The sequence below is a fragment of the Opisthocomus hoazin genome, chromosome 9 (genome assembly GCF_030867145.1).
Source record: "Opisthocomus hoazin isolate bOpiHoa1 chromosome 9, bOpiHoa1.hap1, whole genome shotgun sequence".
NCBI lineage: Eukaryota > Metazoa > Chordata > Aves > Opisthocomiformes > Opisthocomidae > Opisthocomus > Opisthocomus hoazin.
This window is the reverse complement of record NC_134422.1, coordinates 8987999-9012725: the sequence shown is the minus strand read 5'-3', so window position 1 is coordinate 9012725 and position 24727 is coordinate 8987999. Positions and strand designations below refer to the sequence as shown.

General features: G+C 45.5%; 2 protein-coding genes across 3 annotated transcripts in view; one reads left to right on the top strand and one right to left on the bottom strand.

Moving 5' to 3' along the window:
• GPR39 (G protein-coupled receptor 39) overlaps nucleotides 1-7801 on the top strand; it is an 83196-nt gene extending 75395 nt beyond the window's left edge. Inside the window, exon 3 of the mRNA XM_009938719.2 lies at nucleotides 7278-7801. Coding sequence (XP_009937021.2) covers nucleotides 7278-7801 — 524 coding nt within the window. The remainder of the gene's footprint in view (nucleotides 1-7277) is intronic.
• LYPD1 (LY6/PLAUR domain containing 1) lies at nucleotides 5662-24454 on the bottom strand. Of its 2 annotated transcripts, XR_012765044.1 has the most exons (4): nucleotides 24220-24454; nucleotides 23421-23558; nucleotides 6297-8387; nucleotides 5662-6193 (listed from the first exon to the last, which is right to left on the bottom strand). XR_012765044.1 is itself a non-coding variant. In XM_075430734.1 (3 exons), exons 1-3 carry the CDS (start codon nucleotides 24269-24271, stop codon nucleotides 8152-8154), a joined length of 426 nt encoding a protein of 141 aa, XP_075286849.1. In that variant the 5' UTR covers nucleotides 24272-24454; the 3' UTR covers nucleotides 5662-8151. The 2 variants fall into 2 exon arrangements, 1 of the variants encoding a protein (XP_075286849.1); XM_075430734.1 differs by having other exon boundaries at nucleotides 5662-8387.
• Nucleotides 24455-24727: the final 273 nt, after the last annotated feature.

Below are 24727 nucleotides of genomic sequence, written 5' to 3'. Positions count from 1 at the left end.
GTGGTCCATTGGTTTTTTGCTGGAAGCGGTTGACAGGACCAGAAGCACACGGCGCTAGTTTTCAGCTGTTTATCTCAGACCATATGTGTAGTCCTTCCAGTGGTATTTATAAAGATAGCCCGTTCGTTACTGGCTTCTGTTCAGTTTAAACCCATTCTGAGAAGGGCTGTGGGGTGGTTGCCAGAGCGTCTCTGTGAGTGCTTGGAGATATGCCTGCTTGCGCCGGTGATGAGAGGGTTGTCTCGCTGCCTCCTTTGTCCTCGTCACCCCTGCAGAAGCAGCGCCGGCAGGAGCAGGGGCTGGATTCCACCCCGGTGTCACCCTGCCCGTGGAAGCCCTGTGTCTGTGGGCTGCACGCGAGGTGGCTCCACAGCAAAGGCAGCGAGTCGCTGGCGGGCAGCGATGAGGAAAGGCCTGTTCTCCGAGGGGCCTGCACGCGTAGCAGCCAGCCCAGGGCCAGCGTCAGATCCCAACGTGAGCCTGCAGATCTTGCTGGGGGTTAGCAAACCTCTGATGGGGAGGTCACCGGGAGACACACGCTGGCCAGATCTTCCCTCCCTGTAGTTACTGCCTGGGTAGGGATGGCTTACTTATCGCCTCCTTTGCTTCCACAGAAGCATTTTTGGAAGGCAAAGCTCTAATTCTGAAAATTGAGGATAAATAAAACAGAGTTGCTGAATAATTTGAGGAGCTTATATAAAATGTATGTAGCAATGCACGCATTGACTTCCTTCAGTGAGTATAGAAATTTATTGTCCCTTGAACTAAATATTGACACAGACAAAGCAGTACCAATATTTATCTCTTAGGTTAATACATTTTTATATTCACCTCAACATACATCAATATGTGCTTATTATTATGATGATGTTTGTCCTTCAGCAGAAGAAACTTGCGTGCAGGTGCGAGGGAAGAGGGAGGTTTGCGTTAGTATTCTTTTCCCATTTTAGACTTCATCAGATGCTTTGTCCTGCACATGGAGCAGGCTGCAGCCCTCATTCGAGCAGAAGCCTCGCTGATGGTTCTGACACTCGATGCACTGAATACAGGATCGAGCGATTGCTTTTTGGGAGACGTGACGGTCGCTGCCACTAGCGGAAGGGGCGGCAGACCCACCACCGCTGTCTGACAGCCCCGTTGTCGGGTGGTGCTCCCTGCAGTGCCTCTGTCGCTCGGAGCGAGCGGCCCAACGGCTCAACGGAGGCGTAGCGCCGAGCGCAGGACGCAGATTGACAAGGCTTTGATTCTGAGAGCCAGCTGTGAGTCGCTGCCCACGAACTGGTGCTGCTACGGCTGCACAGGGGCCGCCTGCAGATGTGTCAGGGACCTTGCGGTAAGCTGACCTCGTGCCTGTGCTGCGTCGGCACGCCAGCTGGAGCTGTGCTCATGGGCAGTCTTTCGTACCGTGGAGAACACAGTGGCCTGGCTGGGCCTCTTGAGTTTGTTCCAAGAAGCGGGGGGGGGGGGGGGGGGTGTGTGTGTTTGTGTGAGAAAAGCGTGGCCACTTCACTGTGTCTGAGGGATGGATTATCCTTTTGATCTGTCCCATCGCCTTTTTATCCTGATTCCAGATCTTAGAGAACAAGAAGGCAGAGGTTTCCTAGCTAGACAATGAGAGCAGGCTGCATGAAAAGCATGCAGGCATTGATGGCGTTGAATGTAAGATGACTTGTTTGGGTTCTAGAAAGCTCTTTTAGCACATGATTTATGCTATAGGGCCCCACTCACGTGGAGATACCAGCTCTAGCAGTTAGACAGAAACATTTGAAGTTCCTCAGCAGCACTGAAGGAGTGCTGCTGCTCCTTTCTGGATCTTGCTTTTAAACCTGCTGACCTTGAACAGCAGGGAGATGAACGGATGGGCGATAACCAGAGCCGGAGCTGTAGTAAAAGGGGTGTTCCTCTCTCCCACCCTCCCACACCCTCTGCTCATCAACAGCTGGTTGCTGTTGGTCAGAGATGGAGGGGGGCTGAGTCAGGTGTTGCTCTGGGTGGTGGCTGAGCACCAGCTGTTCACCAGAAGTTGTTAAAAGCTGGAAGTTTGGACCTGAAACTACCTGGCTGCTGGTAGACCAGAGAAACTTCTCCAAACTCTTACCTGCCAGAAGAAGCACTGGTGGCAGATGCTTGAGGCTGGAGAGCAGAGCAGACGGTCCCCTCCTTGAGGCGCTCCAGCCTCCCTCAGTTTAGCACGGCTGAGGAGGTGCAGCCTGCGTGGCTCCTGCTGCCGGCGGCACTGCCGAGCAGGGCCAGCAGCCGTTCGGTGTCGCGCTGCTGGGTTTCTTTGCTGCGCTTACAAGTCAGACTGGCAGCAATGAAAGGAACAGCTGTTTGCAAACTGACATTTAAATGACAATTGTCAGCAGACAATAAGCATATGGTAGCTGACTCCTCACATGCAGACAAGTGCAGCAGCGGAGGCACGGAGCAGCTGCAGATGCTGGAAGACAGCGCTGCATTGATCTGCGGTTGGGAAGGTCGTCTCAGGGACTGAAGACTGCATTTTGTGCCTTGACTTTTTTCCTAAAAGCTAGAAAGACACTAAACTAATGCCTTATGTCCCTATTTCTAATGGAAAGTAAGAAAATTTTAGTCCTGGTTAAAATAATAAACACAATATGAACACATGCCAAAACCCCACCTCTTGAAAGTAAAATTGTTAATTAGTGCTGGAGTCTTTGCTTTTCTCCTTCTCCCGAATTAGTAGTGACCGATACTGTGACTGTCAAGAGCCTGACTGGCGAGAAGGTGTATTTGCTTGTGCTTTCAAAGCTTTTCGTAGCAGAATCAAATAGGAACCAAGTGCTGTCCTCATGATTCGTATTGCTTTATGAGGGTAAACTTAATAAAGAGGGATGGCCACAGTATTTTCCTCTTTTGGCAGCCAATACCTCTGATGCATGGTTGGAAGACTTTGTGACTAAGGCTCGGGCGTTAATGTCACGTTACACCTTCGAGTATCGTGGGGCCGAGTACGCAAATGTGAAGTGAGTGCTAAAAGGTCTCCCTCCGAACCGACCGCATCGCTGCCCGCACTTGACTCATAACTCAGTAACCATATGCTTGTATTCCACTGACGATTGCCATTTAAATGTCAGTTTACAAGCAGATGTTGAGAACCCGCCTTTGTGCCATTAATTAAATCACAGAGAAGCAGAGCCTGAGGTTTAAGGCTGCTGAGGCTAACGATGATGAGTAGCAGCAGAGCCCGGCAGACCTTGCTGCAGCCGGGCGGCCAGGGTTACATGGCACGGGCGAAGGTGCGTGTACCTGCGGTCACCGCAACGTCCCCGGTTAACGGGCTATGGCAGCCAAACAACGCGTGGTGCTGGCATAACACTGTAGACAATTCCGAGTGTTGTGGGATGGCTGGCAGCGGCCAGGATAGATGGGAACTGGACTACAAAAGGAGGCAGATTTAAGTGCTCAGGTGCAGGAAAAAAAAGAAAAATCTATTCAAGAGAAGAACAAGCAAAATCTGGCAGGGTGGAGAAGGAAGCCCTTCTCTAGTCTACGAGACATTTGCATTTATTTAAAATCCTTCCCAATAAAGTTCATAATGAATTTAATTCAGTCCCCTATGGCCCAGAGGAATGTTCTGAGCAATAAAAAAGCATTGCTAAGGGACAGATGACTGCCAAACTCCTATTCTGTGCCAGTGATGCATATTTATGTTACTGGCACTTAAATGCTAGGTTTATTTTACTACATAAATGATCCTTTGTCACATATTAAGAATTAATTCTGTAAGATCCACTTTTGGGAAGTTATGATAACAATTTCCGAATTTAAATAATTGTTAAATTTCTATAATTTATTTTTAAAGAGCTTTGGAGTGGGGTTCTTTTCAGATTAAAATAGTAGTTGAATATGGCAATTCCTGTTTTGAGTAAACTATTTTGCGGCTGATTTATGGCTTTGGTTTTTAAAAAGGTTTTAGTCGAGGATCGTTTCATGTTGTCTTTTCTTTGGCATACCTACATCAATGTTAAATGAACTGTAAGCTCAAGCACTTACTTAAAGGTTGAGATGTAGTCACTTACACGTCGTCAGCGAGATAACACAAGGTCTCCTGGCTTCTGTTGGCACGGTCTTACGCACTTTTGATGATTAAACTGAGGGACTCAAACATGTATTGGAAATTTCAGGCACCAGTGGTGGAAAGCACTGGACCACAGCATTACTTTGTTTGTAAACATCATGATTCCATGGAAGATAAATCTCTGCTCTCATCTAGTGTGTCACTTCAGCGCAGTCTTCAGGAAAATGGAAACAAAATGAAGCTGCTAATATTTTCACTTTAATAAGAAGGAGTGGAAGGGAAAGTTCGATATGAGATGAAGTGTGAAGGGAGTTTAATTCCTAGCAGGCAGCAAGCTCAAGGGAGAAATGCATCAGTACTGGTGTAAGATGCACTTTGGTTTACATTCGAGCTGACACAATGTTGTTTAAGCTCCTTCTGCACACTGCAGCACAACGCAAACTCTGCAGCCCCGGTGCAAGTTCAAACTGACGGCAGCAGTGGCTCAGTCGGAACATTCCACACGCGAAGGTCTGAGCACAACGCTTTTCTCCTGGTGCACTGCCGTTTGCTTCGTACCTGCACGTCAAGTGTGACAGTTGGAAAAATGAGTAGGAATTTGTCAGCACGTTTATTTACATGGTGCATCTCCTTTGAATCAACAAGCATTTTTTCCAAGTTTAAAAATGAACAAATAATTACTCATCCCTGGGAAACAACCAAGTTTTACCGTCATCTCCTCCCACCCCCCAAAAGCCAAACCTCACCGCACTGCGCGAGGGCACAGGCAGCTCACTTGCCCCTTGCTGTACACACAACCAAATACTCAGCTCCCCAGAACAGAAGTGTCTGAAGAACGTAAGGGGGAATCTTGAGCATTTGGCAGTTTGAACTAAAACAAAAGGTCAATGGCAAAGAATTCAGATAGGAGTGAAAAATCAGACCTCTCTGAGCACTGCATTTGAGCTTTAAAACGGAATGCACGCATTGTTTGCTCAGTTTTTCACAGCAGCATTCATCATTTAGGAAACTATTAATCAGCATGATGAAGTATCCTGTTTCTAACTACAAACAAAAAACGACACTATGGAGCTTACTTTCTCTTCCCCTGAAAGAGATCATCTGCAGACCCAGGTTTGTGGGTTTGCATTTAAGTTGCAGAGGAGAAAAAGCCGCAACGGAGAACCAGCATCCCTTTGCTGCCTTTTCGCACGGCCTGCCACAAGTCACTGCTCAGGGTCCTTCCTTCCTGCTGGTCCGCGCCAGGACCGCTGTCCCTGGATTTGTGATGCTGGCAGCAGAGAAAGCCCTCAGGGCTAGAAAATTTGCAGGACTAATACTGAGTTCAGATCAGCTTACAACAGAGACACAACAGTTCTAAAATATGAGGCAAGGCGGCAGGGGAAGAGCAGGGCAGCCAAGCAAAGGGGCATGGGATCATGTAGGGATGGGAATGAGGATGAAGGGGCTGGGGCTGAGGAGAGCTGTGGCGGTTAAAGAACAGCAAACGGCAAAGGTCACCACATTTATCACCCGCCTACTACGAACAGCCTTCCAGGGCTCTTAGTACAGTGCTTTAAGATATGCTACTTCTCCATCCTACCAAAATTACTGTGATATTGAGTGATTACAGAAGCAAATAATCAAAAAGACAACTTTTATTCGGTATCTCATTCAGTGAGATAACAAATTTGTTAAAGTAATTGTAGCTTTCATTAAGAAATTAACTTTTTTTTAAAAAAAAAGACATTTCATACCTTTCCTTTTCTTGGGGGGGGAGAACTTGGACATACCCCGTCAAGTCCTGGCAGTTTCAAAGTTATGAAAAGTCTTTCTTCTCTTTCCCGCCCTCCTGCCCCGTTACATTTGTGTCTCCCCACCAGTGAAGTATCACTTTCCTACCTTGAAAACTCAGCGTGCACCCTTTCAGAACTGTGTCCCTATGGTTATCTGTTCCATGGGGGCAATCTGACTTACTCCAGCCAGGTGAGGACTAAAACGCTCCCATGCTTTTGCTGAGCAAGGGGGCTGGACGCTGGGGGGGATTAACGATAACACGACAAGAGTCTACTGGAAGGGAAGGCTGCGCACCACCAGGACACTCTCTGCTCTGTTGTGCCTCTGCAGCCTGCGGCTTCTGCTCCCTCCAAGCGTTCATGTAAGGCACGTTTCCTGCAGAGAGAAAACCACAGTGGAAACAGCAAACTGGCGGCTGCACGGTGTGCCAGAGGCAGAGCCTGCTGGGGGGAGCGCCGAGAGGCATTACGCTCTGTACCTGGTGTCTCACGCACGGCGTCAGGACTTGCAGCGCTCGGTGCCCCAGCAGCAGTGGATGCCGGCGAGGACTGGGGTGCCTTTCCCCCGCCCTGCCTCCTGCCCCGGGCACAGCCTGCTCGCCTTCACCCGGGCGCTCCTCCGGGGCTGCCGCTCGGCATCGCCGCTGCGACCCTACTGAACACCGGTCCAGAGGCAGAGTCTTCAGACATCCAACGCTTAGGTCACCCCCTTTTTAATGCCATTAGTGATGCAGCAACATGTATTTATATTTACATATAAATACAAAATGTCAGATACCACGTTTTAAAGCATAATTTATAATCTGAAACTGCTTACACTGTCATGACTAGGCTTGGGTTTTTCTCATTTACATTCATAATTTAATTCCACTGGAATTTGATTTTTAAGAAAGTCCAACATATCTTAATTACCATAAAAAGATTCATACATATTTTACTTAAAAATATCTTCTGTAAGAGGAAAGTTACCAAAAATAACATGAAATATATTATTACACATACAATTTTTTTTTTTTTTTGTGAAGTACAAACAACGATCTGATCTCTTCTGGGTATTGCCTGATCTAATATGGCTATAGGTTCTATTTATTTTGTTTGTTTTTCAAAGTAAAGGGAAAGACATAAGAAGCGCAGGAACACAAACCAAAATAAAAATGCATCCTTTCCAAAGATACAGATACCAAGGAAAGAACACTTTGAGAACGAATAGATGACCATAGATACAAAGAAACACCATCCAAGCGCTGCGCAGTCTTCTGTCAGAGCATGTGCTGCAATGACCTTGTAACAGTTATTAAAAACAAGAAACAAAAAAAAATGCTACTGGCAGAAAAAGCTGTCAAGCAAAACACTGAAAAATTGGTACTATTTCCTAACAAGTAAGTGCAGAACTGGTACTAAGTATTTCATGTTTTTTCCCCCATGTATTCACACTTCTTTCTCGCTCTCTCTGTTCGCAGGACTGATTGTTGCAACTCTGGCGATCTGCTGGATGCCAAACCAGGTGAGAAGGATCATGGCTGCTGCCAAACCAAAGCAGGAGTGGACTGTCCCCTACTTCAGAGCGTACATCACTCTTCTTCCCATTGCCGACACCTTCTTCTACCTCAGCTCGGTGGTGAACCCCCTCCTGTACAACGTCTCTTCTCAGCAGTTCCGCAGCGTGTTCCTGCAGGTCCTCCGCTGCCGCCTGACCATACAGCATGCCAACAAGGAGAAGTTTCTCAGAGCCAACCAGAGCTCCAGAGCAAGGAGCAGCCGGTCCCTACGCCCGCTGCTCTTCATTTCGTCTAGGCGCGGTTCTTCTGCAAGGAGCAGTAAAAAAGTTTTCCTAAGTACTTTCCAGAATGAGACCAAGCCTGACTGCAGTCCACAGAAACCAGGTCTTGAACCGCCGGAGCCCAGCTTGGAAGTGGTGCCACTAGAGACCAGCTCAGAGCCCGGTCCAGACACACAGAACGGCCTTTGTGAACATCAAGTATGACTTCATAAGGCAAAGTTAATAATTAGCAACGAACTTAAAAACATGGAAATTAAAATGACTGAGGAATTGACTACATCTTGAAAGGAATAACACAGATGGGTTTGTTTCCAATTATGCAAAAAGAGCAGGAGTTCTGTATCCTGCTGCTGGGATTTTTAAGTGCACACTGGAAATTCAATCTGCTAACTGAATTCATTAGCTGCCAAAAATATCAGCCCCTCTCTTCCCACAGCCACTGAACTTCCCTCGCTGTTGACAGGGATTTGGAAACAAACAGAAAATAATCGCAGTGTCTTTGAAGAAAGGAGGAGACAGAACAAACTGTGTCAGGGCAAAAAACTTCTTGAAGTTTAGCAAAACAAAACCAAAAGAGCCACTTTCAGGAGCAGAACGGTGGTTATCAGGTCTGCCCTCGGCACCACGCCAGCGTTCCCTCTCTTCTTCGGCCGGGGCCCGTTGCAGAGGGGGGTGTTGCAGCAGCTGATACAGACAGAGTTCACCTTCCCTGGAGAGCAAAAGGACTGGTACCCAGCAGAGGCGATCAGACACGCTGCTGAAGACGCGCAGGATTTGCGGTACATGATCCCTGCGACACAGAGCAAAGGTTACTCAGCTGGGTACGAACACGGTGTTGCTTTACAACAAGATTCACGCGTGAAAACTGTTTCAAAACCCGTTTACATCTGCAAAGCGATGCTGGCGATGACGCCAGGCACCTCAGCTGTGACACGGCTACAGCTCTGCACTGCAGGAGGATCAGCCACTCTGGTTTGGGTTTTTCTTTGATTCCGGCTGGAACCAAAAACATTACAAACTCGGTTTATATAATGTAGAGCAAATGATGCATTTTATAACCAGAATTCTTCATCTTTTGGAAGAAGCTGTTTGAATAGCTATAACTGAAATGCAGTTAGTTTGAAAACGACTTTTGTTTCTGTTGCTGAACGTGTCCGAGTTATTTACGATGTGTAAGTAATTAGGTTTCTATGCTGTTAATTTGTCTTTTGAGCATTTTTTTTCCTTTTCTTGTTCATTTGCCACACAAAGACAAGTAACCAAGAGCAAAAGGAGAACGACTATCAGCAAAACTTTCATCTCCTCTCCTCCCCTTTTTATTTTTTTGAAGAAAAACTAGAAGTACTTCTCCAGGTAATCTCAGTTCTTGCTGTCTTTGAAGCTTAATACCCTCAACAACAAAAATTTCCATTTGTACAGAAATGGTTTTTCTGAGTTGAAAGTCTTCCCTTTTAATGTAGTTTAATTTAATCTAATTTTAATTAAGTTTATAATTTCTCAAATTTTTTTTACCTGAAAAAAGTACATTCTGATGCACATAGCTGTTACTTTAAAACAGTTTATAAAGGCTTTAAAACACATAGCTGCACTTTCCCCCATCACAGTGGAAAATGGTAGTGGCAGTTCTACCTCTCATTACTCTCAAATTTTCCTGCAAGTGATACAGTAGAAATTATGTGTTGGAAAAACATAGACATAACACAAAAATAGATAATGGAGTTTTGCTCATATTGCTTGGCGGTTACAAAAAGAAGTAAATATTTCTATGAATAATAAAATCATTATTCCTTTTGAATATGGGATTCTCCAGTTTGTTTTCTTCTGAAGGGCATGGGAGCAGGAGTCCCTTGGAGAGCGGTGCCTCTGCAACCTGTAGCACAGTCCCAGAATGTTTTTAAATACACAGCGACTGAGACTTTTTTTGGAGGGAGTGAAGCAGGAATATGACCTGCAGGTACTGAGCTTTCAGTCCCTGCAGACACTTGGTCAGTCCCTGGGGACTTGGGAAATCAGCACCACAGCACCTACACAGCCTGGCAGACAGCTCTGCAGCAGCGACTGCCACAGCGTTACTCAGTGCTGTGTGCAGCAGCAAAACACTGTTTGTTTGGGTTCTGCTTAGAAAGAAGGATTTCCTGTCTTCGGAGAATTTCAATTAAAGCAATTCTTTTATACTGTCACAACACTGCTGCCATCCCAACAATGCAGGTGTTTCCCTGTTTCGTGTTCTGCCTCTGCCAATCTGAACTCTGAGATGTGTTTTAAGGCTATCTGTCTAGTTAAACTTATGAAGAGAAGCCCTCAAGTCAGTGTTAAATCTTCCTCCGTCTCCAGTGAGCTTCAATCAATCAACACAGCAGGCAGAGCCTTTCCTCAAGAAGGAAGAGGAGCTACAGGCTGTTCCAGCCGTAACAGCAAAGGCACACAGATCAAGAGGCACAATCTTTATTACGATAGTTTGCAAAAAGCAGGGAGCTCTGTCTCTGTTGACAAACCACTGCTGTCAAGGAGCCTCAGCTGTGCTGCAGCTGATCAGCTTTTACAAAACTGAAATCTCAGCTGATGTCTCCCACAAAGACCTGGTGCTTTGTCCATGTTCCTCCTGCAGTCAGTATTCCAGGAGCCGAGGCAGATGTGACTCTTCCTGTGGCTACAATTAACTCTTTTCCTTCCACTTCCCTCTTGAGAAAGGAATCCTGTATTCCATGGAGCAAAGCACAGTGATTCTTCTCCCGTCTCTAATCCCGCATCCCCTCATCACAGTTTTCTTCCCTGCAGCTACAGCCATCCACCAAACTCAGCCGTTCCTCAGTCTTCCCTAGGAACAGCAGTGAATCTTGACTTCCTCCTCAAAGACCAAGCCTCTCAAGATCTTTTGACATTGGCAGCTTTCCTATTCCTGCTGTTTTACAGATCAGTTCTCTTCCTGCCATTTCCTTTTCACAGGATTCCTGCACAGCCCTGATCACAATTTGAACTAGTAAGTGATTTACTAGTGTATGTCCCTGAAATATCACATATTTTGCAATTTTTCCATGGACTAGGAGACTAGAATTGCTCAGTGCTGTGAACAATTAGCTAATGCCCTCTAAGGCATGGTTTGCACCAGGCAGCTCTAGGAGTCCTGCAGCTTAACTCTATGTGTTTACAACAGCCCTGTTCCTCATGATAAATTCCACAGAATAATCCTGAGCTCCTTCTGAAGTCGAAACACAGTATTCCTGCACAGACCGAAATTTTATAACTCAAAGTTTCAAGCGCAGATGGACCATGTTCATGCCTAAATAGAGAGAATAATCTAACTAGCAGTAAAATCCCATTGTAACGCTTCTCCTGTGGCTTTTCTGTAAATATGTCTTACAAGAGGAAATCCTGCTCCCAAATTATTGTTTATTCCCATTCCCAGCTCCAGTAATCTGAACTGTAACAAGATTCTTTACACAATTGAAGTCAGCACTTTTATCAGGTTTTCAATAGCTACTTGGCTAAAGGCGTGCCCTTCACATCCAAGGTTTTTTTCTTTAAATGCCGACAGATTCTTTTGAGCTCACAAATCAGCTGCTCTCACACACTAACTGTGCCTCATCAGGTGTGAACGAAACTTGATCAGCACAGGAAGGCTGTGCTTTTTCTCTAATTCTGCAGTATCCTTAGAGCAAGATACAATGAGAACAGGCATAGAAGACTGACGGAAAAAAGCGAGAATGTCAGTACTACAGGAGTGACACTTCTACAACACTGCAGCCGTGACCGCATTTTTTTTTACCATGAGTGTGAAAACGCAGTGACATTTTAAAGAGTATGAATTACAGAAAGCTAGGAAAAATACTCCTAAGCCTTCTTCCTATCATACAGTAACTCCAGTTTAATTGTGGTAGGAAATAAATCAGTACAACTGACTTCCGTGGTTTGATGCCAAGGACACTGCTGGCTCCAGCAAAGGGGTTAATGGACCCAGTTACTGCAGCTCACCCCCGAGTTCAGACGGGACACCAGCATCCGCTCTGGGTTACCTCTAGAGATTAATCGCTTTTCTATCTCAAGGATGTCTTTCCTCAGACTCCTCTCTTGCAGTGGTTTATGGTACTGTTGAGCCAGGTCTGAAACTGTTTCTGCGATCTTCCCGAATCATTCGCCACCAGCAGGCTGAACTGCAGACAGTTCTGCACAGTGGTTATCCACCTCGTAAGACTCGTACCACAGACATAACTGCTAATTACCGGATATTCTTGCTTGAGCAATCAGCTTGATACATTCATTAACACATCACCTAGAAATATAATTGCAAAACTATCTGGGAGCTTTTCTTCTACCTCAGATTGCTCTGAGTTGCTAGCTACGCAAGGAGACTACGTGTTTTACACTCTGCTTTTACTGCGATGGGGCCATGCCCAGCTACCTACCCTCAACAGTTTACACTAGTGCTCAATTAGTATATTTACTAATAGACAACTAGTATATTTACTGTCCAGTCTCTTAATGGATGACTACCGAATAATTCATCCTTTTTCACAGATTCAGCAGCCTCCTGACAGCAGTATGTGTAGATACTACAATGTTGTTTAACTAGGAGGTACCTACTACTGACCAACTGATTTTCCTTCATTTTGGCTTCAAGGTTTGTGGGGTTGGCTGAGGAGGTACTTGAAGTACAAGTATTTGTAAGAAGAGAGGGAAGTACACAAGGCTAGAACATCAGTGTCATAACACAGAAGTATTGCACACCTCTCCTTTTTTAAAAAAAAAAAACAAAAACACTTTGGCCTTAAATTGGGCATTGAAAATTTACTTCTAGACTGAGCAACTTGCCCATTGTTACACCTCTTTCTGCCCCACACATGGTTGTACATTCAGAGAGACCTGGACAAGCCTGAGAAGCGGGCCTGTGTGAACCTCATGAGGTTCAACAAGGCCAAGGGCAGGGTCCTGCACCTGGGTCAGGGCAACTCCCCGTATCAGTACAGGCTGGGGGATGAAGGGATGGAGAGCAGCCCTGCAGAGAAGGACTTGGGGATACTGGGGAATGAAAAGCTGGACAGGAACCAACAATGTACACTCGTAGCCCAGCAAACCAACCATATCCTGGGCTGCATCCCCAGCAGCGTGGGCAGCAGGTTGAGGGAGGGGATTCAGCCCCTCTGCCCCGCTCTGGTGAGACCCCACCTGGATTCCTGCATCCAGCTCTGGAGCCCTCAGCACAGGGCAGACATGGACCTGTTGGAGCGGGGCCAGAGGAGGCCACAAAAATCATCCGAGGGCTGGAACCCCTCTGGTGTGAGGAAAGGCTGAGAGAGTTGGGGCTGTTCAGCCTGGAGAAGAGAAGGCTGCGGGGAGACCTTAGAGCAGCCTTCCAGTACCTGAAGGGGCCTATAGGAAAGATGGGGAAAATATTTTCAGCAGGGCTTGTTGCGATAGCACAAGGAGTAATGGCTTTAAACTAAGGGAGGGTAGATTTAGACTGGCTATAAGGAAGAAATTTTTTACAATGAGAGTGTTGAAACACTGGCACAGGTTGCCCAGAGAGGCAGTGGAGGCCCCATCCCCAGAAACATTCAAGGCCAGGTTGAACGGGGCTCTGAGCAACCTGGTCTAGCTGAAGATGTCCTTGCTCATTGCAGGGGGCTTGGACTAGACGACCTCTAAAGGTCCCTTCCAACCCAAAGCATTCTATGATTCTATGATTGTGTCAAGGACCAAACCACTATTTCTGCAGGACTTCTGCCTTATTCCCTGCAATGAAGTGATGGTGTAAATCTCCAGGCTTTGCTATAGTTCCTGCTTGTCATACTGGTTTTCTCACCTAGATCCATTCTATACACATGACCCCCACAACTACCAATCTCAACCCCCCTGCTTAGCTGCAGTCGAGGCCTGCGCATCCACACCCTGGCACTCCGTTTTGGCCACATGCAGATGCATTCAATCTTGATGGCAACAAAAAATTCATGCTACAATTTATTCAAATCCCAAAGTGACAGCTCTTCCACCTACCTTGTCTGCAGAGCCAAGTATATGTTCTCTTGAATAACAGCTTAACTTGTTACTAGGACAACCAAAAAAAGGTGACATCACACACACCTGCTTCTTACACTGTGTGTATGCAGAAGGCACCAGAAGATCCAAGCTTTTTCTCTTACTGCTTTAAAAGGATCTTATTAGGCACCTCCGATTCTTCTGTTATAGCAGGTACAGACAGAAAAGAGCAAGTGCAAGCATGACTCTTCATCTTCAGAGCCAACCATAATCCTAGCCGTGTGTAACTTTACCTTGCACCTGTACTCTCAAGACTGTCCTTCAGCAGAATACATACGGAGTCTCTGAAGCCAAACGAGGCAACTAGGGTACCACCTCCGAGATCGGTGACCTAATTTCCAAAAAAGACAGTCCCCTTCCCACTCTGTGGCCCAACTACTCTGAAACTGCTTTCAGCAATGGCACACCTCAGCAGGAAATTCCAGCCCTCTGTTTCACCCCAGAACAGTCCGTGGCCTCATGGCCACAAAACTCTTAGCCGTAAGTTTGACTCCCACCAAGCAGATGATGCTGCTTCGCCCAGTGCTAACTTTTCCAATCCAAATGCTCTGTCTCATGGGCTATGACTGACACTCCTCATTTTTAAAGAAAACTTTTGCAGCACTGTTCAGTAACATATCTGAGTTCGCAGGCATGCGTGAAGTCAGATTTGTCTTCTGCAACTCATTCCACAAATACTGCTTTAGCAAAATCGTCTGCACGCACTCTGGGCATGCCTGCTGCATCAAATCTTGTGGAGCATTAGAGAGCAGTCTATGCCAGGAACAAGGCGTCCTCAAGCAGTCACAAACCCCCCTTTTCGAGAGTGGACCAAGAGCTGGAGGCGTATACAAGGCCATAGCTTCAAGCATGCAGAAAAGTTTTGTATCGTAAGATAAGTAACTCAAAGTTAGCAGGCAGATCAAGACAAGTTTTGAGGTGCGCCATTATGACTTTGGCAGAATTTCTCCACTCAACTCTTTCAGATGTGGTGCTTAATCTTGCCCATCTCCTTCAATCAAAAACCAGAAAACTAGCTACCAGCGGACAATTCCTGCTGTGGCAGACACAACCTATGAGAAGTCCCAAACAGGTGCCCCAGCTCTAGCCTTAGCATGCTTTCATGATTTGGATGTGATTTGTTTTGGGTGTTCTCTTAACATTGCTGATCATAACGACAAGCCCAAGGACCATGTGTGCAAACTGACACTCCCCCCCTTTTTTAGTATCCTGAGTAATTCCAATTACCCTATTTCACTGAAACTTTCAATTTTCTGGTCCTGGTCAATCTGCAAGTTTTCCTTTTTGTGCTTTGATTTGATGTCTTGTCTGCCTACCCATGCTTGCTTTGCGATTTCCATTATGTATTTAAGTCTTTATTTCTTGCCCTAAACTGTCACTTGCTTACCCTCCACTTGAGTGACATTCAGTACCCAGTAGGAGTTATCAAAGATTTTTTTTGTGATGTCTGCTGAAATCCAAAATGAGAACTTATACTAGTGCAAGAACAACATGTAAACATTTAATGCCTCTTTCTGAGGTACATAAAATACACGTGACCATCTCTGGATTTTTTAATGTTCAAAACTGAGTTCAGACTACACACAAATAGGCTTCTAAATTATGTTTCTTAGTTTCCATATTAGGTTTTATGCCTTTGGTGGTTTTGCTATGGTAGTTGTCTATTCCTGAGCCAGTACCTGTTCATGTACATCATCCAGCGACAGACTGCAAAAGGTCCTATTGTGATTTGCTCTGTTTTCTAGAGAAAGTGATTACAAATATTTTATCTAATAAGGTCATAAATATCTTAGGTGGTGACTGAATGTTGAAAAGCAATCATTCTTCTGACATTGTGCTTCCCCAAACAGTCATGGTCCTAGTCAGATCATGTTTTTATTGGTTTAAGCTATGAATTAAGCTTCCCCAACACAAAGCCTTTCATTTATGATTGTAAACACACTGTTTAAAAAACAGTTTAAGCCAGTGTCAAGTATAACCATATCCAACCATGTCCTCTTGTGTTTCATTTTACACTAACTCTTCCTATCCTCATCTTTGCAACTTTCTCTCTGGAGCTCATGAGTGGTTTAAATAATTTGCACCTTGCCAGAAATTTTATTATGAAATTTACTAATTGCCTTATAAACAGCTAATTAAATACTGTAAGCAACCATGATCAGTGTTTTCTAGATTAAAAAACAGAGGCACTGAAATTAAGTGACCTGAAATCTGCTGCAAAGCTACGTCACACACTTCCTGCTTTTTAATCCTATGTTTTAGGAGTGCAGCTATTTCATCTGGATCCACCCCCTTTGATGCATTCAGTAGACAAGATAAAAGCATATTCATGCTATTAGGCTCTTACAGGGTATACAGTTCTGTAAAAAAAAAACAAAACAACAAAAAAAACCCCACACCACCAAAACAAACCCACAAAACCAAAATACTCGCCCCCAAATCCTACCTAGTTAAATATGCATATTTTCATCATAATTTTCTATGAAAACTTACTCAATATGATCACAACTCCTCCATATATTTGGCACTTCACAGAAGTTGCACTTTTTTGCAGAAACTAATAGGAGGCTTTTGACCACAAAAGACTGGCCTCCTCACTCTCCTTCTGACCCTAACTGACATGCCATCTTCCAGAAATTAAATCATCTCAGAAGAAAACTGGACAATTGTTGACCGACAGAGGACAAGGGTCTGGATTACCATGGTATCGCTTTCTAACGCCTTCTAATTCTGGTACTGGAAAGATGACTCAAACCTGCATTGTCGATAATGTAAATAACAGCACAAAGTAGTCTTTGTCACTGCTGCAGCCACCACAAAGCAGAAGCAAGGCATTAAACTTGCTTAAACTTGCTTAAAAATTCATAGGCTGAGAAAGTTAAGCACAGCTGCTAATGGTGGTATTATTAAATTTTTTTAAAGCCACAGGAGGCTACAAACCAGAAGCTCAGCTTCTACCTGCATATCTAATTCTTTTGTTTTCTACTGTCCTTATTAATTTCTCTGCTCACTAATGTGGACTTACAGTCAGGCACTAAAACATGCACTCTTTCAAACAAAGCTAGCTCACAGCCTTCCATCATCTCTGCTTGCCCGATACAAAGGTATCAAGATCTAAATGACCTTGGATATCAAGACCTAAAAAACACTGGATCTTCTAGCAAGAGAGGTGAACTTGGACTTAATTTTCAGAATCCTGTACGAGCATTTGTCTTGACAATCCTTACCTGCTGAAGTGAACTGGGAAGCCACAGTCCCCAGGCCTTTACAAATGGTACAGTGCTGTACTCTCGTAACAAGTCCCATAACTAATTTTACACGTGAACAGTCTTGTTGCATCTGACTAATCAATGTCCTTACCAATTTCAGGGGAATGGCTCACGAGTTTACACGTGCATGCCAGTACCTTTGAAATCCATTCGGCTTTTACATCTTCAGCTATTTTCATGCTTACAGTTTTACAGCCTGTTCAACTTCAGAGCAGTATTTGCCTGGGTTTTGTATTACTTTTTCCACATTCAAAGACTCATTGGTGATTTGGCAAAATAGGCTATACCAAGTTTTCAAAAAAAATATCCAGACTACAAAGGAAAAATGGAAATGAAACCAGTTTGGATTAATTAAAACACACTTGCCAATGTTTTGATAAGGTCACTGGGAGGTAGGGGACAAGTGATAGGGTCGGGTCACACATAGTTTTTGGAAAACACAGGCTCACTTGTGTGTGAAATGCAATAGGAAACTTTTAAAGGAGGTTTAAGAGCCACCAGGCTGTGGGCACTGTATCCTCACAAAATTCATTTATATACCTTTCATAAGTCTGAGAAATAAAATAACATAAAAAGCTATTGTCCATGCCCTATGAAAAACGAAATTCACTGGACCAGATACCATAACTTTCTTAAAATAACACAGCCCTTCATCACTTCTGCACTTGAATATTTGTCATGATTTTCAAGTCATAAACTGCTTGAACTGTTAACTCCACTGTTGCTTTTCTATAGCTAAAGGCAGTCACAACAGCAATCTGCTGCATGCTGTAACTCCTCCTGAGTTCGGTTCATCCCGTATGGGGCTGGAAGTTGTCTGAGCAGCCCAAAGACTGGAAGGAGTTTGCTAGTAAGAAAATAGCTTTGGCATCTGCAAAAGCGTCTCTGATGGTAATATATCCACAGCTCCAAGTTTCCAGCACACAATACCAATTAACAACATATAGTGTAAGTCTTTTATTCAGCATCAAAAGTGAACTGCATGTTTCCAATATTGGCTACTGTGTCTTCATTTCACTGGGCACCTGGTAGCACAAGATACCATGATACAGGTAACAACTGTCACATGCCAAGTTTTTCTTTTTTCCTTTTTTTTTTTTTTTTTAAATTGTCAGTAAAGATTTATTATATTATATTTTGATTAAAAAAAATCTCAAAACATCTTTTGAGTTACGTTGATATGACAATAACAAAAAAAAGACAAAAGAGACAACGTAGAAGAAAAATGTAAAAAAAACCAAATCCACTGCCAGCTCAATGGATGTTTCTTTCTGTTTCTAAATGGATACTGGGGATGCAGCTATTACCTATAAAACTTTAATGCCTACAGCGATTCTGAAGACATTAAACTTTGTTTGCTGTTTTAATCATTTTGTCAATAAGTGTACACCAGAGTATAATTTCCCCTTGATACCAGTATGCAATTAGTATTAGTACTAATGGATGCTACACATGAAGAAAAAAAAAAAAGAAGTATGTGCTTCTGTAACCCTTAACAGCCATTCACAAAGCAACTCAATCATGGCAGCAACACAGTAAGACAAAAACAAAAAGTAATAATCACAGGTAAAGAATTTAACGTAGGCCGCCTCATCGCACATCTTGGACACTGCTTTCCCCTGCCTGATAAAACAAACGACTGGGAAACCAATATGGAGAACAGTTAAATAAATAAATAAATAAAATCACAGTTCAACAGTGAGATGATGATCTTGTTCATGATGTTCCCATGCGCTACTTTTAAGCACACAATTACAGCAACTGCTTTAATTACAGTGCAGGATTATATACTACGTAAATACATTAAAAGGACCACTGTAAACCAAATAAATAAGACAAGTTTCTTACTGCAGATTAATAGAAACAATGAGGTTGTTTCCCAATTCACTTGCAAAGAAAAATTCATAAACAATCTTAGTTTTATATAGACAGACATTTTAAAATATCAGTCTTGCTACTGTGGATCTTTTTTTTTTTTATCTCCTTGCAAAAGCAGAACTTTGTAAAAGTACATTCACAACCACGTTAGAGCCCAGGGTACATTGTTCAGAACACACATGGGCAGGTTTACTTACAGCGAGTTCTGAGAGATTTACACTGGCTGCCTTTGCGGGCTGATTGTCTCGTCCCTCATGCTTTATTCCTTTCTGATCTATTCACATTGCAGGTTTCATTTTGTCTTAAGCAGGTTTTAGATCAGCCTTAACGCTCAGATAGCTCTTGCTTTCAGTAAAAGGCAAGCTTCATTGTCCGTATGTTTTTCATGAGACACGTATAAAAGCATATATACATTATCTACTCATCTACACATCATCAGGACTTTTCATCTGACCCCAAAATACTGTGGGATTTCTTTGTTCCTACATAGATTCTAAAAACGAAGGAGCACTGACATTTCTAAGTTAAAAGTTCCTAGATGGGAAGGAGAGAGGCAAGTGGGAGAGGGGAATCTGCCACGGGTACAGTTCAACAAAGTGTCTGCAAGGGGAATTATTATAAGTAAGAACTTTGTGTAAATGAAAGGTTTGACAAAGGATCAGTTTTTAGACACCTGCCAATCCAGCTGAAGAATGCACTAGAAATGTATCCCTTCTGTTAATTTCTGTGAGACAAAAATTACTTGGTGTGGTCTTCAGTGCCACTTCCCATGCTCGCCATTCTTCCCTCTAAAGGGCGAAAGGACTGATTTTTTTTTTTTCTTAAGATTAAATTAACAAATTAGTTTGTAAGATTTTGCATCACAGGCAAAATATTGTCCTGTCCTCCTGTGTCTCCCATTGGAATGGAATGTTAACACAACTGCATAAAACTTGTTCTAGCAAAATTTTTAAATACAGCTCGGCTTAAAGTGAGAAAAATATCTTGTCATGTACTTGACAAAGTCTCCCATTCTGTGCACTGACAGACCCACAAAGTGCAACTGAAATACCAGCTGCCATGGCAAAGTGCCTGCTTGCAGGGGAGGCAGAATTGTACTGGCTCCACGTAATCACTTAGTCAGATACCTGCTGACGTACTGCTCAATTCATTTTCAGTTGTGAAATGGGGCAAATTTCTACCTGATATTACGAATGGCTGGGACAACGTGCCTGCCAATCTAATTCAAAGTATCAGTGACTAATACCTGCATTCTTAGGTACTCGCATCAGAGACTGTCACAGCAACAGCTGCTTCTTAAACTCTGGGTTAGGACCATGCCCGTGCTGCTGTTATTTCTCACCTAAAGCTGAAAAGCACTTCCTAAGATTGGTTGTCCAGAAATTGAGATAATGTTCTGAGAGAACACAGTGACATCTGAAGTACTAACCCTAGTTTTACAGCAACTGAAGAGGAATGGTTTAACTACAATCAGCTGTAAGGAACTATTTACAACATAAATGAAAAAAAACCTGCACAGAGTTGGAGATCTCCACTGCGTTGTTCATAGCAAGCTTAATACAGAAAAGAAGCTGAACCACAGAGCTGCCACTGCACAACTCGGTGCGCAGTAACATACACATAAGGGAAAAAGTCACTGGCCACAGGCTGGGCACATCACAAAGTCAGCAACCCCCTGATAGCAGAACTCACACACAGATTAATGCATGCTGCAAAGGAAGGGCGGCTACATCAATAGGTTACTGAGTCAGACCATGAACTTTATCTCATAATATTGCATTTAACTTTTAAATAAGGCTTAGGAGAACTTGTAACATTTTGCTCACTGACACAGCTATATTTTATTAAGGACAAAAATGGGTTAGTCTATAAAAATTGAATTATACTCCTTTGACTGCATCTAGTCAAGAGGAAAAACTCTAATTATGAGATTGTGCTGTCAAATAAATGCAAATTCACATCTTTCATATTCTGGGTTAAAACTTCCAACTCAAGTCTATTATAAATTAAAATCAATATTTGAAACATTTCAGCTTTCAGTGATAAGCAACAACCAAAATAATCAAGTTATGAAATATACTGGTAGAAGCAGAATGAATTATTAAATAAAACTTGGGATTTATATTACACACATTTAAATATCAATTAGGAAAAAAAACAATAAAGGATGAAGAACTGAATCATCTCTGTTTTACAACCAATCCTCTCTAGAATTGACTGAGGATAACAGAGAAACTAAGCTTGCAATGTAAATTTCACTCAATTTGAAATAGTTAGGTTAAACATTTAAATTTATTCACCAGCTGAAATTTACAATCCCTAAGCTTAAAATGAGTAAGAACTGCATTTACAGAAGTAAATTAAATAAAATAGAACAGTGGTGCCTGCTATGCACAGCACGCTAGTTACCTCCTAAAGGGAAAATCCAAGGATCTGCTCAGAGACAAATAAAAAATTCCACAGAAAAAACAAATCCGCCCAGAAGTTTCCTTTAAGAGCTCCTTATTTACTATATTGCAAGCCAATTTCTTCACGGGAGTAAGGACGAGTTATGCATCACTGTATGTCTAAAATCCAGCTTGCATTTTCCGGGTGCCACAGTGGCACTTGCCAGGCCGCAGTCCCGCCTGCTAGCGGGAGCAGGGGCGCGGGACGGCCTCTCCCACCCGGCGGGCGCAGCAGGCGGGCGGCTGTCTCGGGCACACGCGCGCGCCCTCTGATCCACGGGGCTGGCACCGTGATCTGCGAGGGGCTTACTTGGCTGGGAACACTTCTCCAACATTCACCCAAAGGGAAGATTACGCATGTGTGTCTGGAGGGCTGACACAGTCTGAGGCTGTACTGAAACAAAAACATGAAGGAACCAGGGAAGATACTTTAAGAAACCCCCAAACAACAAACAAGCAACACCAAACAGCTGCTGAGAATTACATGAGACTTGACTTTCTTGTCTAGGTCTCTACGCCATGTTGGTAGCCCTTCGCACTGCCACAGCACCCATTCTCGCCTATTACAAGTACTGCAGCAGCTGTGGTCTGCAGAGCGCAAAGCCTTCAAACGTTCATTTGGAGACCCCTGGACTTCGGAAGTACCTTGCAAGCCATGACCATCTCCCATTCCCACCACCTTTTCCAAGTAAGCTTGACATATAATACTGCAATAATATATAGCTTGAAAGAGACTAATCTTCCTTTAAACACATAGCTTTTCTCTCTACATTGGAGAGCTTCTAAATCTTTTACAGAAATACAGTCACTGCGGATGGCACTACGCAGGAAGAAACAAAAGTGCCAGCAGTTCAGCTACTGTTGATTGTTAACAATAATTGTTTTAATTTTTCTGTGATTCCTAATGTAACGATCCGAAACTACCAGGACAAGTGGCACTAGCTGACTGATACGCATTTTGAAAATACTAACAAATAGTTTCCTAACTCAAAGATCCAATGTACTGTTCAGGACGGAGGCTGCAGACGTACCCGCTAGGCAGAGAGGGATTCTGTGGTTACTGGAGGACTCCCCGCGAAAGGACAAGACCACAGCTTGGTTTATACTGACAGCACGACAGCCCTTTCGACCAGCGAAGCCCACGCCCTGAAGCCCTGCCCTCAGCTGCAAGCTGTTCGATCCCAGAGAGCAGCCTGCCCTTACCTCAGGGCTCCGGAGTCCCAACCTGCCCTCTGCTCGTCCGCCTGCCGCCCGGTGCGGAGGGCAGTCACTGCTCGCTCGCCCTTCCCAACGCCTCGCGTCTCAACGGCCGGCTGCAGCCAGGGCACGTCGCTGCGGAACCCCAGCTCCCAGACACGCTGCCTTGCCACCCGCCCAGCAGTCCCTAATAGATCTGTAGCCTTCCACTCGCCCAGATGGCTGCAGGGCAGCGTGGTGGTCTACAGCCCGAGACAGCTCTAAGTCTCAAATGCCTTCCGTGATGCTGAATCAAAAAAAAGCAGCAATTTATAGCACAGCTCACAAAACAATAGAGGCGAGATGCAGAATCACAGCTAGCTTCCTCCTGAACACGTTTATCTCCACATATGCTAACTTAATATTAATGACAGTGCAGGAAAAGCACCCTTAGACTTAGAAATGAGTACGGCAAATATATCCATTTGTGCCCTGCTCTCCTCCCAAACTCCCCCAAATGTTCTTTCTATCCCCCTCTCACTTTTGCTTGACGTTTTCTTTTATGGACGAAAGCAAAGATGCCTACGCTTTCCCTCCCTTCAGATGAACCTTCAGAGTATATGAATTGCTAGAGTAAATAGAAGAAAGGAGGGAATTACTAATTTAATGCTCTTCCATCTCTTGGGGAAAAAGCCCATGTAATTAACTGTAATGAGATTAAACTAACTTGTTGTTATTAATTTCCCAGTGCAGGGAAACTAAATCTGAGACCCATAAGACTGCGTATTAACAGCTTTATCAACATTCGGCTTGCATCCGTCGGTTTTTACACCAGTTTTAAAGGAAAATGATTAACTTTATTGAGTTGCAAAGTCCCTCAGAAGTATGAGGAATTGAATCTAGTGCCTTTCGGCAGGAATGCCAGACTCAGCTGTAGCTGCAGACTGCGAATGGGTGGAGCCACACGCAACAAATGCCACCCGGCACAAATAAACAGAAGCGTCGTTATTGAATCCTTACCGAAACTTTTCTCCATCACTTCTTTCTGACACATGTCTTGAACGTTCACCGTACAATTGACGATGAACTCGGGAGCGGAGCAGTCATTATTCAGCTGGAACTCCTCACACTGGTAGCACTGTATTTGCAAACCCGAACCTGGAAGGGACAGAATTCTGCTCAGAATGATCACGGTGCTGAGATTTAAGAAAAAAACAAACAGCCCAACATGCGCCAGGAATCTCCCTTCTCCTTCCCGCCTGGCGTCTTGCTGTTCCCGCGCCCCGGCAGCTCGCCCACAGCACGGCTCCGGCAGCAGCAGCGCCAGGCAAACGCTGCGGGGCCCCGCCGCCGAGGCTCTGCCCGCCGAGCCCGCTCCTCGCCGCGGGGCACGCTCCCGCCAGCAGGCGGCACCGCACCCGCACCGCACCGCCACGGCGGGACACGCGCCGGCACCCGCGCCGGCACCCGCACCCGGGGACCCGCACCGCCACCGGGGCTGCCCTCCGCCCGGCGGGCGAAAAACTCCCCGCGCTCCGCAGCGAGCAAACCGGCTGGCAGACGCGCTCCGGCTCCTCTCCGCGCCGGCGGCTTTACTTTAGCTACTGATTAATTACAAACGATTTAATTACTGTTTTGCCACGCGCAGTTACAGCTGCGGGGCATCCCTCGCCTCCCTCCTTCATCAGCCCAACGAGGCGCTCCGCCGGGCTCCCCCCGGACCCCGTCCCGCAGCGCGGACCCCCGTCCCGCCTCCCTGGGGCTGCGCGGGGACGGAGCCGGCGGCGCCCGCCGGGGGAGCGGCGCGGAGCCCCCTTACCTGGAGCCAGGCAGAATCCCCAGAAAGTTGCGGCGAGGAGGAAGAGCCGCATCCTCCCGCAGCCGCGGCCGCCGGGCCGGCGTGCGGTGGCCGAGGGGCATCAGCAGGAGGGAGGCAGCGGAGAAGCCGCGCTCCTCTGCCGCTCCCCCGCCGCCCGCAGCAGCGAGGAGCCCCGGGAGGAGGCGGCGGAGCCCGCCCGGCCCCCGCCCCGCGCAGCCCCGCGCCGCGCTCCAGCCTCGCCAGAGTTGGGCGCCGAGACTGGAAGGAACCGCGTGAGGCGGGAGAGCTGGGGGGGGGGGGCGGCTCCCCTCTCCCTCCCCCCGCACCATGTGATGCCGGCGGAGCGGAGCGGGGCGGGGCGGGGATCCCCGCCAGCCGGGCGCGCTGCGGGGACGGGGAAAGTTGCGCGGGTGAGCAGACCCACGGCCCAGCCGGTCCCGCCTCCCCCCGCCCGACGGCGCTGCGGAGCCCACAGGTGGCGGCCGCCTCCCTCACGCCCCGCCGCCCC